Source organism: Mus caroli, unplaced genomic scaffold, assembly GCF_978045245.1.
Source record: "Mus caroli unplaced genomic scaffold, Mus_caroli_1 scaffold_9, whole genome shotgun sequence".
Classification (NCBI taxonomy): Eukaryota; Metazoa; Chordata; class Mammalia; order Rodentia; family Muridae; genus Mus; species Mus caroli.
The window spans coordinates 78,751,197-78,770,071 of NW_028227264.1; the positions used below are offsets into that span (position 1 = coordinate 78,751,197).

General features: G+C 55.4%; 2 protein-coding genes and 1 non-coding gene across 5 annotated transcripts; 2 read left to right on the top strand and 1 right to left on the bottom strand.

Moving 5' to 3' along the window:
- Positions 1–6: 6 nt before the first annotated feature.
- On the bottom strand, positions 7–7,002 carry Tmem259 (transmembrane protein 259). Of its 3 annotated transcripts, none has more exons than XM_021174799.3 (11): positions 6,711–7,002; positions 2,382–2,621; positions 2,172–2,271; positions 1,984–2,094; positions 1,754–1,876; positions 1,580–1,680; positions 1,435–1,492; positions 1,279–1,311; positions 1,075–1,207; positions 850–949; positions 7–740 (listed from the first exon to the last, which is right to left on the bottom strand). In XM_021174799.3, the coding sequence occupies exons 1-11, from the start codon at positions 6,930–6,932 to the stop codon at positions 306–308; spliced, it is 1,656 nt and encodes a 551-aa protein (XP_021030458.1). In that variant the 5' UTR covers positions 6,933–7,002; the 3' UTR covers positions 7–305. The 3 variants fall into 3 exon arrangements, with proteins under 3 accessions (XP_021030458.1, XP_021030457.1, XP_021030456.1); XM_021174798.3 differs by having other exon boundaries at positions 1,279–1,362; XM_021174797.3 differs by having other exon boundaries at positions 1,279–1,492.
- A 1,295-nt stretch (positions 7,003–8,297) lies between these two features.
- Positions 8,298–8,404, top strand: LOC115032273 (U6 spliceosomal RNA). The gene has a single exon (XR_003837913.1). It is a non-coding gene; the product is annotated as a U6 spliceosomal RNA (small nuclear RNA).
- Positions 8,405–11,237: 2,833 nt separating this feature from the next.
- Cnn2 (calponin 2) lies at positions 11,238–18,791 on the top strand. The gene is made up of 7 exons (XM_021173809.3): positions 11,238–11,490; positions 14,109–14,230; positions 15,044–15,110; positions 15,214–15,351; positions 15,961–16,077; positions 16,175–16,321; positions 17,121–18,791. The coding sequence occupies exons 1-7, from the start codon at positions 11,428–11,430 to the stop codon at positions 17,382–17,384; spliced, it is 918 nt and encodes a 305-aa protein (XP_021029468.1). The 5' UTR covers positions 11,238–11,427; the 3' UTR covers positions 17,385–18,791.
- Positions 18,792–18,875: the final 84 nt, after the last annotated feature.

Consider the following 18,875-nt stretch of genomic DNA (forward strand, 5'->3'; position numbering starts at 1 on the left):
CGGTCACACTGTCCACGACAGTTTATTCTATATACAAACACGACTCTGTACACTGCAATTAAATAGCGTGGAACGTGCGCCCCGCATCCTGAGCCGCCACCTGCTAGTCCGGGCCCGGGCGCTCGGCCCCGCGCGGGCGCCGTGTGGAAGGCACTGGGGAGCACCAGGCGGCCGGTGGCCTCGTGCCCATCGCCGCCCTGTCCCGGCGGCTTCCAGAACCTTCGCCACCAGCCCCTCTCCCTGCAGACCACAGCTCTCTTGGGCTCGGGCCGCGGCTCCGCTGGGAGCCGGGCACGACACCGGTCTCAGGACCCGGCAGGGGCAGTTGCGTCCTCCAGAGGGACCCCAGAGTCAGGTCGTGAGCTGTCCGGGGTACTAGGGGCTGCTGGCCGCCGCTCCAGTAGAGAGGCGCTCAGCCCCGACAGGAAGGATGCGTCAGAGATGATGGCGGCGGTCTCCGCCACCCAACCTAGGTCACTGCTGGATACTGAGGCCCCAGCACCCAGTGAGCCAGGCCCAGATGCCCCACCAGTGGGCGCGGGGCTGGAGCTGGGGCCCAGCGCCAGGGGAGGGCTGGGATCCTGGGTGGCAGGGGAGCCAGAGTTGTTGTTGAGGTCGTCAGGCAGCGCCGTGGGGGTCCCGGGCCCCAGCGGTGGTGTCTGCAGCAGCATCTCCTGGATTCGGATCTGCTGCAGGATGGCGGGCAACTCATAGTGGTGGAAGAAGTAGATCATGGAATGCTGTGGAGGTCAGGTGTCAGGGTGAGCACCCGCCCACCAGCAGAAAGGCCGACCTGACACCGGGGGACAGCACGGTAGGGGCTGCCCTCTAAAGGGGCACAGGCCTCACCTGGATGAAGAGCCAGGAGGTGACCAGGGCCAGGCTGCTATACTGCCCGTTAAAGCGGTAGTGGTAGGCATAGAAGGCGAAGTGGTAGAGGTAGAAGAACCTGTGGGGGCGGGAGAAGCTACCCTGCCAGACAGGCCCCTCCCTATCCCACCCAGGGGTCCAGCTTGCCCCTCATCTGACTCCACCTTCACCTAACCCATGCTTCCCACCTCATCCCGTCCCCACCTCAGCCAGTGCCGCTTGCTGGTGTTGGTGTGGCAGCAGATGGCATCATACTGGTCGGCCAGCCACACGGTGAGGATGATGTAGAAGGCCGTGGTGGTATCGTTGAAGAACTCAGACATGATGGCTTCCATCCCTGCGGGGACACGCGGCGGGGTTGGCGTGGGTGGGGCGGGGCGGGGGCAGGGGTGCAGCGGGGGTCCTCACCGACGAGAGCCAGGATGACGGTCAGCAAGGGCGCTGCGGGGAAGGCGATGGCCATGTTCATCTCCAGCATCTGCAGCAGGTCCACTGCGGGCACAGGGCGGCCGCCCATGAGGGCCTGGGGAGAGCCCACCCCACCCCCGGCCGGCTGGGACTCACCGATGAAGACGAAGATCTGGTGGTGCGAGTATCGCAACAGCATGGACACGCTGAGGGTCTGTGGGAGGGTGGAGCAGGGTCAGGGGTGGGAGGCCAGGGTGACCTCAGCCCACATGGCCCCGCCTCCGGAGCACCAGCCACTCACAAAGATGACCATGATGACAAAGGCTGCCAGGTAGGATGTGCGAGCCATCCACATGCTGACGAAGCGGTAGTGCTCCCCAGAGACCACATTTCTCAAGAAGCCTACGGGAGGGGGATTGTGAGCAGCCAGGGTCCTGCCCGCCCTCCCCACCCCCCTTCTCCTCCCCAGGCCCACCTTTGTTTTCCTCGTTCTCTGCCAGACCCTTTACACTCGACATGAGGATGTCATCATAGCCCAGGAACTCATCCAGCAATAGGCGGCTGAAGCGGTCCCCAAAGCACTGGTCCCGCGTGGGGTCTACGAGTGAATGGGGGTCAGTATTGGTCAGAGAGGCCAGGAAGCCCTCGGCAGCTGAGCCATCCTTGGCCCAGCCCCAGCCTGCCAGGGCGCCCAGCCTGCCTCACCTAGGGTGACCACCATGACAGGAATGCTCAGACGCTGGCGTGTGGCTTGCGACAGCCGCAGGAAGCCATATTCCAGTGAGTACTCCACAATGTACTCATCCTGTGGCCACACTGCAGACAGGGACAGAGTGGTCAGCTGGTCCCACCCTCGGCATGGCCTTGGAACCCTCCCTGCCTGGGCTGCACACCTTTTGCTGGCGTCTCAGGAAAAGGGAAGTCCTGGCTGTCGTTCAGGGCGTCCGCACCGCTCTGTGGCTTGAACACTTTTGGCTCAATGTCCAGCTCAAACTGCAAGCACAGGGGAGACCAGTGTCAGTGGAGCCTGCAGGAGGCAGTCTGATGTTCCACTGGGTGGGTGACCTCAAGCCCGCATGCATGCATGCCCAGAGCACGCTCACCTTGATGGAGCTGTTGGGGAACATCTCCACAGTGAGCTCCTCCTCGGGTTCCAGCTCCAGGCCCCCCAGGCCCCCATCACAGAACTGCAGGATCACCGGTGCCCGGCTCGAGTTGTGGCGCACCTCCACCCGCAGGACACCCTCCCGTGGCCATCGATCTCGAACATGCTCCAAGCAGTTGATGGGGGACCGGGAGAAGACGATGTGTATGTAGGCGAGGACGAAAAGCACAAACAGGGCCTAGGAGTGAGGGGGTTGGGGTGAGCAGTCAGCAGGGCAAGGGACACACCCCTCCCAGGCAGGAGAGGCAATGGCTGCTGCCTGTGCCTCCTTGGGAACTAGCTGGCCGAGGGTCCCCACTGCAAGTGTTCCCTGTACCACCACCCTCCAGCTGTCTCATGACCTTCAGGCCCAGCAGGTGCTCCAACGCAAAGCTGCCTTTGGGGACCCCTGATCTCACTGGCTAAGAATAGCCACTGTCCCTAGGGAGGCACCCTTTGCCCTGCTCCTGGGGCTGGCAGGAGTCACAAGGACACAGCTGATCGGCCCAGGCACCTCAGCAGGACCAGGCTACCCTGCCTGGGAAATGTGGCTTCACCTAGAAAAGGTGCACCCAGGAGAGCCAGGGCATGTTAGGAACATGAGTGGCTCACCACTGGGTGGCTCCTGGCATGAACTCTGCTCAGTACCCTGGAGGCTTTAGGATGCCCTGCTGACGCTGACCCAGCCACACATGTTCAAGTACATTTAAAAGGGGTGGCGGAGGGAATGTGGCCATCAGATGGCTCATTTGATAAAGGAGCTTGCCAGGAAGCCTGAGAAGCTGAGGTCAATCCCCAGGCCATACATGTAAGGTGCAGGAGCAATCTGACAGCTGCAAACTGTTCTGACTTCTACACACATAACAAAATAAGTATGTTTGTTTGTTTTCAAGACAGTGTCTGTGTAGACAAGTCTGGCCTTGAACTTGTTCTGTAGACCAGGCTGGCTTTGAACTCAGAGATCCCCCTCCCTCTGACTCTGGAATTGAAGGCATGCACCAACTATTAATATTACTTATTAATCTCAAACGCCCCTATGCTGGAGCAGAGTTACTCAAGGGGTCCCAGCCTCTGGGAACATCCTTCTCTTTTCCTGCTCTGTGTGTGGGTGGCTATGTGTCTGTGTGTAGGGGGGGTCACCTAATTCAGTGGTACCTGTGGGTCGCAACCCCTTCAGGGGTTGCCTAAGACCACTGGAAAACACAGATGTTTACATTACAATTAATAATAGCAAAATTAGTTATGAAGTACATAAAGAACTGTATTAATGGGTTGCAGCATCAGGAAGAGAACTGCTCGCTGCCCTAACCCATGCTGAGTGGAGGCAGGGATGTCGTGCAACACTTGCAGTCCCCACATGCACACCATGGGCACTGGGCTGAAAGAGACCCAGTACTCCATGCAGCTGTCTAGGGTCACCCTCCTCTGTGGCCCCAACTGACACCCTAGCTTCCCACCATGTCTCTGCTGGCCAGCATAGGACCCTGGCCCAATAAGGTGCCCAACATAGAGTAGGGTGATGGGACTCATGAGGTCCTTACATCCCAGCACACCCACTGTGTGCACTCACACCCCTGCACCCTTCAGGGACGAGACTGGATTCCCAGACCACAGTCCTAAGGGACTCAGCCACAGCAAGCACAGTAGGGCCCTCCCCACCTGCTGTTAGGCAGCAGTGTAAGGGACAGAAGCAGGCAGAAAGGCCCTGCTCCATAACCTGGTGTGCCTGTAGCCAGGCCTCTCCTCTGCAATCTAGTGACAGAGCTGGACCCACAAAGCACCCAGCCCTCCTAGCAGTGACCTGAGGGAATACAGAGCATGTGTGGAAGGCCCAGGGACTGAGACCAAGGCTACAGTCTCCAGCGAGCCACACCTGAAGCTGCACCCACCCTGTCAACTGTGAGGTTCACCCTGGGCAAGAAATCATTTCTGTATCAGGCGAACTGAAGGCCAAGCAGCCCAGGCTGAGACCCCAGCAGCCACTCCTCCCAGTCCAATCCAAGAGTCAGGAACTGTATCGCAGGCCCTGTTCCACCTACTGGGCATCTAGAGTCAACGTAAGATAGCCACTGGACAGGGGTTATAGCCTGGGACCTCTCTTCCCACCATGGCCACTGTTGCCAGCCCAGGAGTCCTCACTGGTCACTGACTCGTGCCAGGCACCCCACTCAGGCCCTCGGGCACTCCTCCCTCATGTGCCCACTTGGTGCCACATACACAGGCACTGAACTTGGTCATACCGGCCTGGTGGGGCTGCACGTCATCACCTCCTACAGACACCTCAATGCCAAGACCTAGGGTTCTCGGGACACCTCCTACCCTGTAAGCGGGGGTGGGGTGGGGTATTGCATTGTCACCCCAGTCTGGTGTCTGGGGCTGTCAGTTCATCTGACCCATGGGAAGCCTGCACTGGGGTTAGAATACCAGCCTCACTCATATTCTTGCTTCTATCTTGTCCTCTTGGGCTCTTCCTTTCCCCCTCTTTCCCCGTGCTCACGGCCATGGCCGGCCTCGACTTCTCTACTCTCTGTCTCTACTACACTCTTTTTTTGTTTGTTTGTTTTTTCGAGACAGGGTTTCTCTGTGTAGCCCTGGCTGTCCTGGAACTCACTCTGTAGACCAGGCTGTCCTCGAACTCAGAAATCCGCCTGCCTCTGACTCCCGAGTGCTGGGATTAAAGGCGTGTGCCACCACCGCCCCGCTCTCTACTATACTCTTAACTCCCCTCCCCGAGCCACAAATAAACTCTATTCTATACTATAAAGACAAAACCAAATACCAGCCTCAGCCACGATCTCCATGAGATCATGACCCACCCAAGGGTATCACTTAGCACCTTCCAGGGCTCAAATCCACTTGGTGCAGGGACTTGAGCTGGTGCCACACACCTCCTTGCCCTCTGACCCCTGCCACATCCTAAGGTCTAAGGCACCATGCTGTGCCCCCCTATCCCACGGCCGCCCAGTTTCGGTCCTTAAGGCTCTGAAGCCAGCAGAGGAGACACCAAGCCCAACAGTTCTTCTCTGGGCCTCTGTAGGAGCTGACGTCCAGGCTGGGGTGGGGACAGGGCGCAGGGTGGTACAAGCCTAGCAGGCCTTGGCTGTGAGGCGTCCCCTCTAGGAAGGTTGGGTGGAAGCTGGGCAGGCAGGACGGGCAGGAAACACAGCAAATGGGCTCCCGGAAACCTCAGCAGCTCCAGAAACGAGCTGCTGCGTGGCTTGTTTGTCCAAGTTAAGAAAGAGGGTAAGGTCTACTGTCATCCAGCCGACCCTGTCTCTGACTAGACACTGGGCACCCACCTGGAGCCCTGAGGGTGTGGAGGGCAGGAAGGAAGATGGGACATGGCTCATCTGCAGCCAATGGACTGGGTCCTGAGGGGATACCCACAGCTGTCTTGAGCTCAAGCTGGAACAACGTCTATGAAACCCCCGAACGCACAGCTCTGAACAGCGCCAGGAGTGAGTCTCAAACTCACCAATGCCCTCCAACATCAACATGCCAGCCACCAAGCCATGACCCCAACACCAGAAGGCCCAGGCAGCTCCTCAGAGAGAACCTGGTGCCATCCCTCTTGAGTAGCCTTTGTGACCGAGAACCCGAATCTCCCGGGAGCACATGAGAAAGACACAGCCAGGGCAGGTGCTGGCTGTAGAGGTCCCTGGCCAATCTGGCTGTGACTCTGTGGCTGACCCTAGTGAGGTGACCTCACCCAAAGCCACAGAAGACCTGGCAAGAGTCTGAGAACAGTGAAGTGACAGAAAATTTGAGCAGTGACACAGGGGTGGGGGTGGGGTGGGGTATGTAGGGGGCTGTCCCCAGGGGGTTGGTTCAGGGTGTGTTGGAATGGGACTGACTAGTAGAGACTGGACTCAGAATCAGGGTAGAATAGAAATGACAGGCGGGACAGGGCCTCCAGCACAGGAGGTGGTCCACAGTGGAAACTCAGGATGGAATGGAAATGACCATACTGTTCTCAGTGGAAGTGCAGGACAGGATGGGAGTGACAGGTGGGAAGGTGGACCTCGAGTCCAAAATCCTACTCTAAGAGGACACTGGGCTCTGGTCTTGAGTGGAAAAATTGGGAGCCTAGGCTCCCAAGTGGCAGACTGAGGCCAAAGGGCAGGAGGCGGGGCCTGAGAGCTGAGGAAGTGGGGACCAGAGGGTAGCATCTGTGAGAAGACTGGCATCAGGGTATCCAGGCGTCAGAAGCCAAGTGGTAAAGCTGCCGGGGGTGGGCGAGCGGATGACAGCTGGGGCCAGGGGTCAGAGGTCAGGGGTCAGAGGTCACCTTGAGCAGAACGAAGAATTCAAAGAGGCGGCGGAAAGCAGGTGGGAAGAGGCGTGAGTAGGTGACGGCCATCTTGAAGAAGAGAGCGTGGAAGAGCCGGTCGCGCACGTTGATGAGCGGGTTGGGGTTGAGATTGGGGCCGCGAGGGCCGCGCACGGGCGCCGCGCCGCCACCCCCGCCGCCGTTGGGCCCAGGCCCTGGGGCTGCCGCGTGCTCCGACATCACCGCCCCGCGTTACCCCGGCGGCCGCCGGCTGCCCCCCGCCGCGTCCCGGCCGCCGGATCCCCCCCGCCGCCCCCGGCCACCGCCGCCTGCCCCTTTGCTCGCGTCCGTCCGGCCCGCGACGCCGGCGAGAGCGCCGGGCCAGAGCGCCGCCCGTGCGCGGGGCACGCTGGGATCGCCGCGGCCGCCCGAGGAGGCCGGGCTTCAGGGCCGGAAGGCGGGCACCACAAGAAGTGGGCGGAGCCTGACTATCACGCATTTCATGCGGGTCGCCTCAGCGCTAAAGGGCAGAGTACCATGGAGTTCAGTTTATTTTCCTAGTGCTCCTTCAAGCTTTGCCCGGTCTCGTTTGCAGTGAGCTTGCAATTTCCAGGGGCTACACGGAGTGCATTAAAGAGCAGCCCCGTTCGTTTGCATAAATTCACTCCCATATACTGTGGCACGGCCTGGGGTGGAGTCGTGTATCAGGACTCATTTGCATTGAGCTTTATATTTATATGTGTGAGTACACTGTCGCTGTCTTCAGTCTCACCAGAAGAGGGCATCAGATACACTAGAAAGGAGTTGTGAACCACCATAACGGAGGCTGGAACTTCAACTCAAGATCTCTGGAAGAGGCGTCAGTGCTCTTAGCCATGTCTTTAGCTCAGAGCGCTATCTTAAGCATTGAGCGGCAGGGTCGGGTGTAATCCGTTTGGTTTGTGGAGGGATCCAGGTTAGCGGTGGGCGAGCTGTGGGGCGTGGTCTCAGAAACAAGCTAAAACATTTGCATCCACCAGAGGGCGGAACGACGTTGCTCGTTGTATTTGCATATGGTTTCCTATTGGCGGAGAATTAGAGGGGGCGGAGACGCACTTAGTAAGGCCTATTTACATAGGGCTTCACAATGGCCACAGTCTCACTTAGGGGCGGGGTCTGCTGAGGACTCATTACCCACCCTCCCCTGGAGGCAGGGCTTCCTAACTGCTCATTAGCATAATGTTTTCATTGGCGGCCGCAGCGCTGAAGGGCGAAATTCCATGGATAGCTTACTAGCAGACAGTTTCACCATCGCACCAGTATCACGGATTCCGCGCTGATCCGGCTACCACTGAGGGGCGGAGCCTCGTCGTGCCTGTCTAATTTGCATATGACTTCCCAGAAGGCTTCGCTGGCACAAGCTTCTCCCAGACAGCTATATTAATTAATTAAATGTGAGCTTTTCACGCGGATAGATAATTATTTTGAGCGGTGTTACGAATGGTAGCCTTTCTTTTTTGACATGTGAAGACATTACTTTATCAAAAAAAAAAAATCATAATTACTGTATGTGAAAAGTAATTTGCTTCTCTGGCTTTAAATATCTGAGGCAAACAAACGTAATTCGTGCTCGCTTCGGCAGCACATATACTAAAATTGGAACGATACAGAGAAGATTAGCATGGCCCCTGCGCAAGGATGACACGCAAATTCGTGAAGCGTTCCATATTTTTGTTTCATCTCAAAATAAAGCAATCGACACTTTGAAGTCTCCTTTTCTACTATAGCTGCCACATTCCCGTACAATCTGCCTGAACAAGGGCATTTTGACCGGTTACTGCCCACTCGAAGGAAGTTGTCTGTTTTTAGGACGCAGCAGAGCTGTCTCTGTAAGCACCGTGCCCTAACGTTGTGCGCCTTCTATATACCTCCAGATTGAAGGAAGGACTAGGAGATTCTGTATGATGGAGCAAGATGAGAGTTTCTGCATCCGGACTGGGCGGCCAGGAAAAGGGCGGGGCGCTTCACGGGCTGAGCGAAGGGAACCCCTCCCTCCTAGCTTTCAGATACCCCAGAGTCACTGTTGTCTACTGTTGCCCAGAACACCTTGCATACAGTAGGCACCTAATAAATGTACCAGTCTTGAAACTATTATGGAATACACTTGTCACTTGTTTGAAAATACGAAACGTCCCTGGGTGACCCGAGCTTTAGAAAAACCTAGCCTGACCTCCGTGGAGAAGCAATGGGGTTCCCTCCAGCACAGGCCAACATGTCAGTCAGTCATATCGCTCATGACCAGAGCAAGCAAGGCTTGACTGAGAGATGGGATTTTACTTTATTTATTTTTTGAGTTTGTGGTCTTTCCTTGACTGTTCTGGAACTTGCTCTGTAGAGCAGGCTGGCCTTATATTCACAGTGATCCTCTTGCCTCTCTCTGCCTCCTGAGTGGTGATCTCAAGGGCATGGTCACCACACCCACAGCAGAAGCACTACCACCCAGATCCCAGGCACTGCAGAGATGCTCTTTCCCCGGGGAGGTGTGGCCCTGGCAGGCAGAGTCATCCTGGGGCCCGGCCAGCTTCCAGCAGCTAGGGCCAGAATTCTTAAGATTTTTTACATCTATACTAGCCGCCCCAAGAGGAATTTGCAAATATTAACTCATCTGATTTTCAGACAAAGAGCCTGGAGTCCAGAGAGAGCTGATAATTAGTGTCACACAGTGAAATGGGGAAGGAGGATTTTTGTTTGTTTTTCAATACAGGGTTTCTCTGTATAGCCCTGGCTGTCCTGGAACTCACTCTGTAGAGCAGCCTGGCATCAAACTCACAGAGAACCTCAAGAGTCCTGGAACTAAAGACATGCCACCACCACCCAGCTACATGGAATGTTAAATTCCATTCATTTGCGATCTCAGGACAGAGTTCTAATACACTAAGCTGCTAGAAATCCAGAATCTTGGGTTCTGGGGTGTTTGTGGTTTTGTTTCTGGGATTGTCAGTCACAGAGCAGCAGGGCCAGGGTTTGAATGTGGCACACAGTCTCGGCATGGAATAGTTTCCTTATTTGTTCTTATTTTTCAACCACTTTAAAGCTCAGAAAGCTCTTCTGAGCTCAGGGGCGGGACAGAAGGAGGGAGTGGCTGGCCTTGCTGCTGGGCGGGAGCAGAGACGTGGCCATACTTCACAGCATACACAGTGTTTTGTTCAAATTTCAGCCCCTGCTAAGAAAATGAGGGAAGTTGGACTCATCTACTCATTTTTTATGAGTGCCTGTCTGCGCACGACGTGCATGCAGTGCCTACAGCGGCCAGATGGGGGCGTCGGGTACCCTGAAGCTGGAGTCACAGAAGGCTGTGAACACTGGGGGTGTGAGGGCTGTGTATGTGAATACAGTTGCGCTGCAGATGGAGAGAAAGGAGGCGGGGAGGGTGGGCTGGGGAGATGGCTCAGGTCTGGGAGATGGCTCAGTGGTTAGGGCACTAACTAGCTGCTCTTGCAGAGGACCTGGGTGTGACACCTGCCGTTGCTGTCTCAGTGCTCAGCACAGTGGCCTGGATGCCCTGATACCCTGCTAAGCCTGTGTGCACCCCACACAGCATGGCCGCTCTTGACAAGTGCTTTCTTTCACTATTCCAAAAAGGTCTTCAGTGTCCCGACACCTGGGGCTTCCTGCCTGGTCACAGGAACCTGTGCTGTCCACAGTTTGGGACCATCTGGAGTCCAGTGCTCCAATGTACAAACTCAAAAACTCCAGCAGGGCCCAGAGAGGAAGGATTTGTCTAAATCACAGAAACCCAGAGAGGTGGGAAGAAAGCCACCCTTCAGAAGTATCCAACCACCGGGCGTGGTGGCGCACGCCTTTAATCCCAGCACTTGGGAGGCAGAGGCAGGCGAATTTCTGAGTTCGAGGCCACCCTGGTCTACAGAGTGAGTTCCAGAGAAATCCTGTCTCGAAAAAACTATGCTTCCGCCCTATGGCCAAGGCCTCTCTGTCAAACCCTGAGAGTTCTTTGAGACTCCCAGCATCTGTCTGCCTGTGTTATGTGGGGCAGGACCAGCCCCTCAGGAATCAACTTGATCCACCCTCACACAATCAGCCAGCAACCCTCAGCCCTTCTGGGAGCCCCACCCCGACCTCCAACCGATCGCCTTCTCCCACCCTCCATATTTTGCATATTTGGTGTTCTAGCAGAAAGCCTTTTCCTTTTGGACTGAGAAATCCATCAGTGCTCCAGCTCCCGAGGCCTCCTCCTCTGAGAAGCTCCCCCACCCCCCATTCCTGTCTATGCCGCCCCCTGCCCCTTCCCACTGAGATGTTTGGAGAGGGGGCAAGATGCTGGTAAGTGCCGGTAGTGGCAGAGAAGGTTTCTAGCAAGATTTTAGGATTTAGGATCCCACCGAACAGTTTTCTGTCTCTCACTATGATACAGGAGGAGTAAACTGACTTCTGGCCCAGGTCGGAAGCCCACGCCCTTCGCTGCCTCAGTTTCCCGCAACTACGAACAGAACGGCGGGCCCCTCCTGATCCGCCGGGATGCTAGGGTGGCTCTGGCGGGCGGGGGTCCCGGCGGCCGAGTGGGGCTCAGGAAGTCGCGGCCACAGGAATTCGGCGCTTCCACGCCTTATAAGGACATTTGCTATGCCAGCCAATCGGCGGCGAGGGCGGCGCTCAGCCCTGTCCCGGGCCGTCTGCCCGCAGCCCGACCCTCTGCCGGTCCCGCTGGTCCTCCTGTCCCGCGCCGGGGTCCCGCGCCATGAGCTCCACGCAGTTCAACAAGGGCCCGTCCTACGGGCTCTCGGCCGAGGTCAAGAACCGGGTGAGTGGGCTGCGGGGCTCGCCAGCCTCGAACGCACGACCGATGGGCGCGGGGCTCGCCAGCCTCGAACGCGCGACCGATGCAGGAGCCGGGCCAGCCGGGCTTTGCTTTACCCTGACGTCCGGAGGGTCTGGGGTGCTGTGGGGAGCTGTGGCGTCTGGGAGGCTGGGGACCCATTTTATCCGCATCCCGGATGTCACCTCCAGCCCTGCCCCTGGACCTCTAAGTCCCCCGCGCCCCGGGCTTCCTGCACTCTGAGCCCCTTGCAGGATGTAAGAAACTTAAGGTCCGGGAGAAAGAAAGCGAGCACAGAGCACACGAGCGAGCCGGGAGTCTGAGAGTGCCCCCGAGGCCCCATCTTCATTACCTGTCGAAACTTCCCGTTTCATCTAAGCCACTTAAGTTGGGGACAGGGAAGGGGGCGGGGCCGGTGGCCTTCTTAACAGGGTGTGGTCCGTTCCAGGACTCCCACACACACCTGGGAAAGGGCTCACTGAGAGGAACCGCAAATGCAGGAGAACACTGAAGTCACCAGTTTCGGAGGGACATCTGGTGAGCCATACAGCAAGGTGTCCTGAGCTGATGAGAGAGACACTGATCCCAGACTTAGGGGGCTCAGGCCTGACATCCTGAAACCTTCTAGATAGATCCGCCAACCACACGCACACACCTGGCACCTGGGAATACAAGTTTCACAGTCAGCTAAAGCCAAGCAACTTGCCTAGGCACGCTGAAGCTACCAGTCGGACCCACCTCCGACTGGCACCTGCCAGGTCCCTACAAGTGACAGGAGAGGCATACCTACCTCATGCCACCCATGTTGCTATCCTCAGCCTGCTAGAGACAAGTTGCTATTTCAGTTCCCACCCTGGGCTCAGAGAGGTTGCTCTAGTTCCCCAGAGACACACAGCAATTCTGACGACCCTGCCCAATTCTTCCTGGACAGACTGGACACACCTCCCTGGAACAGAGAAAGTGAAAGAAAGAGTCAGGTCAGCCCCAAGGATAGAGTTTTAGGAGCTGGGTGGGGCCAGGGACAGGTCAGCACCTAGTCAGGGGATGAGCTGTCAGATCTCCTCCGACTGTGGAGCTGGGAGGTGGAACGGCCCACACTAGCCTGCAGGGGTCACAGAAGGGTTGCATTGTCCACTGGGAGGGGGGATCCGGAGACTTTTCTGCCTGACCTACGTGCCTCAGTTTACCCCCCTAGCTGGCCCATATCCCGTGGGGCTTTGTTCGGTCCGGTTGAGGAGCCTGGCCACTGGGGAACAGCTGGTCTTGATTTAGACCACCGCATTCCTGGTAGTTTGTGGCCGGCGGGCAGGAATGCGCTGAAGGGCAGTGGGGAGGGAGGTGGCCCTAGCGGGCGGGACTGAGACCCTGCCCTCCTCCTTGGTCCTCAGAGTGGCTAGGGACGTGGCACAGCTGGACCAGGCATGTTTGGCGTCCCTGGCCGACCCCTGCTCCCCTCTGGGCTGTCCTTGTTTTTTCCTGTGGGACAGGGTGGCTCCTAGTCTTGGGAACAGCTGCCCCAGCTGCCCCTGCACCCAGCTAATCCCACTTCGAAGGTTTTTAAAAGACAGGAAGGGGAGAGGGAGCTCCTGACAGCGAACTCTTACACATACCAGTCCAGATAGGAAACTGCCAGGTGGTGGTGGTGCACCCCTTTAATTCCAGCACTTGGGAGGCAGAGGCAGACAGGTTTCTAAGTTCGAGGCCAGCCTGGTCTACAAACTGGGCTCCAGGACAGCCTGGGCTACACAGAGAAACCCTGTCTCGAAAAACCTGGGGCAGGGGATTGGCGGATGGAGAGATGGTTGGGAGCACTGATTGCCCTTTTGAAGGACCCAGCAGCACTGTGACTACAAAATCTCACACTGTCACACAGACACATAAAGATTAAAACAAAAAACAAAAACAAAAACAAAAACAAAAACAAAAACAAAAAAACTGCACTCCTTTAATCCTGTGTGGATCTCTGACCTGGTCTATATATAGTAAGGGCAGAGAAACCCTGCAAAAAAAAAAAAAAAAAAAAGAAAAAGAAAAAGAAAAAGAAAAAAGAAAGGAAAGGAAAGAAAAGAAAGAGATGGGGAAACTGAGGCCAGGAGAGTTGAGGTTTCTTCACTGCCCACACAGGGCAGCTCTCCTGCTGCCTTGAGAACATGAGAGAAATCTGTAGAGGGAGTGCCCGCCCCGGGCTCCCAGCACGGTGCGTCGGTGGGAAGTTGAGTATGTAAGTCGGGCCTCCTCAGAGGTCGGTCGGCCAGCTGGAATACTGCTCAGCCATAAAAAAGAACAGGCCTCTACAAGTGTCAGTAGTGAACCTTCTGGATGCAAAGCCCTCTGCCTATAGGAAGTGCTCAGACACTGTGAGGATGGACAGGCGCTGGGCCACCAGCTCAGCTGGTGTACAGTACTGACTTAACACAGCCTGTTGCTTTCATCCCCAGCACACCAAGGTGACACGTGTCATCCTGCTCTAGGGAGGTGGCAGCAGGAGGTAGCCTGGGCTTTCAGACACCCTTCTTGCCCGGCTGTCTCTGGTCTCATCTACGAGGCCACTCTCACGGGGTGTGTCTGTGCCCCACCTCAGCCCTAGCTCTTTGCTCTTCCAGCTCCTGTCCAAATATGACCCTCAAAAGGAAGCAGAACTCCGAAGCTGGATAGAGGGACTCACGGGCCTCTCCATTGGCCCTGACTTCCAGAAGGGTCTGAAAGATGGGGTTATCCTATGCACGTGAGTGTTTATCAGCGCACAAGGGCATCGCCCCTGAGCACTCCTTGATGCATGGCTGCTGTATGTTGTATGTTTCTGGTTTTTTTTTTTTTCTTGTCTTATTGCATGATCTCACTTTTATCGTTCATTCTCTTTGCTCACTGTGTTGTCTTTTTATTATTATTATTATTATTATTATTATTATTATTATTATTTAGGGCTTACTTAATTTTTATTTGTGTCTGTTTCCTGCCCACCCCCACCCCATCTATGTGCACATGATTGCACTTTCCTCAGAGGCCATAAGAGGGCGCTCCAGTCCTTTGGAGCTGGCCGTTCTGACATGGGTGCTGGGAACTGATCCCAGGGCCTAGAGCAGCAAACAGCTAGCACCCTTAAGCCCTGAGCCCTCTGTCCGGTCCCTCCGTGCCTTTTCTTGCTGTTTTGCTTGGTTTCCAATCACATCTCTGTTCAGTCCGACGTTTCTTTGCTTTTTTGCTTTCTCTGAACACCCTAGCTCTTAGCATTCCTACCATAGGTTTTTCTTTCCTGCTTCAGTAGATAACACTTCTGGAAATTTCGCCATCTTGCGTGCTATGCACATATTTGGATATTCCACAATTATGCACGTGAAAAAAATTATATTCAAAGTTCTCAGATTTCCCCCAAACTCCACGGTTTAAGATTACATTCCTAGCATCTAGCAGCAGCAGTGTTGTTTGCGTGGTGGGTGAAGGGAAACTGAGGCTGGGTGGAGGCATTGAGGTTTCCTGGAAAGGCATAAGCTTGCTGAGGTCAGGAAACCAATAGAAGGTCCTGGTCATCTCTTCCCAGACTCATGAACAAGCTGCAGCCGGGCTCTGTCCCCAAAATCAACCGCTCTATGCAGAACTGGCACCAGGTGAGGGGGCTGATGAGCAGCCAGGAGAGCAGGGGACATGGCCCGCCCAGCCCATGTGTAGTTGTGATCCCAGCTTCACCACCCTTCCCTTGCCTTCTCCCAGCTAGAAAATCTCTCCAACTTCATCAAGGCCATGGTCAGCTATGGCATGAACCCTGTGGACCTGTTCGAGGCCAATGACCTGTTCGAGAGTGGGAACATGACACAGGTGCAAGTGTCTCTGCTTGCACTGGCTGGAAAGGTGAGGTCCGGGTGGGCAGGCTAGTGCCACCAGCGAGAAGACTGGTGTCAGTGAGTAAGGAACCAGACCCACACAGGTCACTCTGGCCTGGCAAGGTGGCCTACACCTTTAGTCCCAGCACTGGGGAGGCAGAGGAGGTGAATCTCTCAGTTCAAGGCCAGCCAGCTCTACAAAGCAAGTTCCAGGACAGCTAGGGCTCCATAGTGAGACCCTGTGTCAAAAAAAAAAATCAAACAAACAGACTGGAGAAATGGCTCAGTGGTTAAAGTCTGCTCTTCCAGAGGTCCTGAGTTCAATTCCCAGCAACCGCATGGTGGCTCACAACCATCTGTAATGGGATCTGATGCCCTCTTCTGGTGTGTCTGAGGACAGCTATAGTATATTCATATACATAGAATAAATAAACAAACAAATAAAAGTCACTTCACCTGATGCCAGAAGTGGGGAGGAAGGAAAAATTTGCTGTCTAGAGTCTACCACCTTTCAACAAGAAGTTGGGGAGGTGGTGAGAAGCCCCTATAGTGGACTTGGAGGTTTGAGGGCAGGGCCAGACACCTGAGGGGCAGGGTTGTATCCACTGACAGCTTCCTTCACCCCCCCTCCATCCAGGCCAAGACCAAGGGGCTGCAGAGTGGTGTGGACATTGGGGTTAAGTATTCGGAGAAACAGGAGAGGAACTTTGACGACGCCACCATGAAGGCTGGCCAGTGCGTCATCGGGCTGCAGGTCAGTCCCAGAGCCTGGACAGGGCCCTAACCCCTTGAGCTCGAAGGAAGGTTTAGAGCCTGCCGACAGCACTCTAATCCCCTACTGCCCCCTGCAGATGGGCACCAACAAGTGTGCCAGCCAGTCTGGCATGACAGCCTACGGTACCAGGAGACATCTCTATGACCCCAAGAACCACATCTTGCCTCCCATGGACCACTGCACCATCAGCCTTCAGATGGGTACCAACAAGTGTGCCAGCCAGGTGGGTCCCACCCCAGCACCCCCGTGCCCTCGTGCCCCTGCACCCTGACACCCCGGCTGTGACCCCCACCTCAGCCTGGGAGATTCTAGCCTCAACTCTGGTTCTCCCTCACTGTGCCTGCTTGCAGAAGTGACAGCCCTACTCTGTGCCTAAATGCCCACCCCCACCTGATACTCTCACCTTTTTGTTAAGTTGAATGGGTGTGTCCCTGAGGTTTTGGGGACTTCAGAAGGAGATAGTGGGAGGTTGGGACAAAAAGTTGTATTTCGTTTTGTTTTTGTGCAGAGGGCTGGGTTTGAGCCAGGGGCTGACTATGTAGCCGAGGGTAGCCTGGAGCTCTCCGCAGCTCTCCTGACTCAGCACGGCATAGACTGGGCATGCGCTCATCATCCTCAGAAAGTAGCAGAGAAGCAGGAGTCCAGAGCCATCCTCCACTGCAGAATGAGTTTGAGGCTAGCCTGTGCTACATGAGACTAAGTCTTTTTTTTTTTTAAGATTTATTTATTTTTATTTATATAAGTACACTGTAGCTGTCTTTAGGCACACCAGAAGAGAGCATCAGATCCCATTACAGATGGTTGTGAGCCCCATGTGGTTGCTGGAAATTGAACTCAGGACCTCTGGAAGAGCAGTCAGTGCTCTTAACCACGGAGCCATCTCTCTAGTCCAAGATCAAGCCTTCAAGAAACAAAAGGGTTTTGTCTAAGCTTTGGGAGCCCTGTAGAGAGTTACTCGGAGTACACTGAGGGGATTAGCTGCTCTTCCTCTGAGCCCCACTTACCTTCTCCCCTGTCTCCAGGTGGGCATGACAGCTCCAGGGACCCGGAGGCACATCTATGACACCAAGCTGGGCACCGACAAGTGCGACAACTCTTCCATGTCCCTGCAGATGGGCTACACGCAGGGCGCCAACCAGAGCGGCCAGGTCTTCGGACTGGGGCGGCAGATCTACGACCCCAAGTATTGTCCACAGGGCTCTGTAGCTGACGGGGCTCCTGCGGGTGACGGCCAAGGCGAGGCCCCTGAGTACCTGGCCTACTGCCAGGAGGAAGCCGGCTACTGAGCACCCGGCATACCAGCTCCCCCACTGCATCAGCAGCCCTGTGTGGGCTTTGGGGTTTTCATTGTGTTTTGTGTTTGGAAACTGGTCATCTCTTTGTATCTCTCTCTGGCCTGGAACTCACTGCAATCCTCCTGCCTCAGCTTCCCAAGGGCTGGGATGACAGATCTGTGCTATCTATGCTCCTTCCTCACCCACCATGCCTCGCTTCCTTCCCAGGACTGACCCACCAGACAGGGGGCATGGGTGTCCTTGGTGGGACAGTGAGGCTGTGCGTTTGTTTCCCAGTGGGCTGTGGGAGAGGCTGGCCCCAATGGGCTTCCTGTTTCTTCATCTCTTTCACAGCAGTTTGTGGTTTGGGAACCCGGGGAAATTACAGGCAGTTTCAATGAAAGAAAACAAGGGGTTTTGCCTCAAAAGTATTGGAGTACACTGGGCTTTAAAATACTGCAGGCATTTTGAGGGACTAAATTTGCTTTCCCACAACTCTCAGACTTCACCCTCCTGTGCCCCATGGGGAAACTGAGGCAAGCCAGATGTGACCCCAACACCTGCAGCCCTCCCTCGATCCTCTGGTGTTTGAAGGTCTCCCTGCGTCCCTGTGCAGGTCCTGATTAGGTGTGCTAGAGTCTCAGCCTCGGAAGGTGCCACACATGACCCACACGGGCCCCTGCACTGCCAGAAAATGTGAAATTCCCTGTGTGGACCAAAAAAAAAAAAAAACCAATAAAAACCTCTGTTTCTAAGAGTAAAGTACATTCCTGAAGTTGGCCGTGATGGAGGGGGCGCTGTCTAGAAGCAGGGGCAAGCCCTGCACAAAAGTTAGGGAGAAGGCGAAACAGGCACAGTTGAATGAATGATGTGAGATCGGGGCTAGGGTGGAGGAAGAGGCTGAGTCTCCCTCACCAGCTTCCTTCCAACTCCTATACATCCGCAAAACCCCAACTCTAAGGCCCCCTAACTCACCCTTGCCAGGGTGATCTACACCTATCTCCCTCTATGCTTTGTGAAATAAACCAGTTTTTTTTTTTTTCCAGAGTAGGAGACATCTGGGAATTTTGCCTACAATCCAGGCAACTGTTGATTCTAATCTTAGGATATTGGGCTGCCACCTGATCCTGAAATCGTCTAGACCAGAGGATGTTTCTAAAATGAATGTGCAGGTCCTTGAAACTCTACTTTGGAGATGAGCTCTCAGAGGCTGGGGTACAATTCTGGCTGGTGGCAGGAGATGGCACAGGATATAAAGACCTTGTGCAACCCTTTCGACCTAAACTTGGTCTTTGCCTGAGGTCCCACATCATGGTAGGCAAGAATAGACTCCAGGAAATGGTCCTCTGAACTCCACAGATATGCCATGCATGCATGTGTCCTACCCTAATAAACAAATTAATTAAATTTAAAAACAAAGGTTACTTGTGGTGGCGCACGCCTTTAATCCCAGCACTCAGGAGGCAGAGGCAGGCTGATCTCTGTGAGACCAGCCTGGTCTAA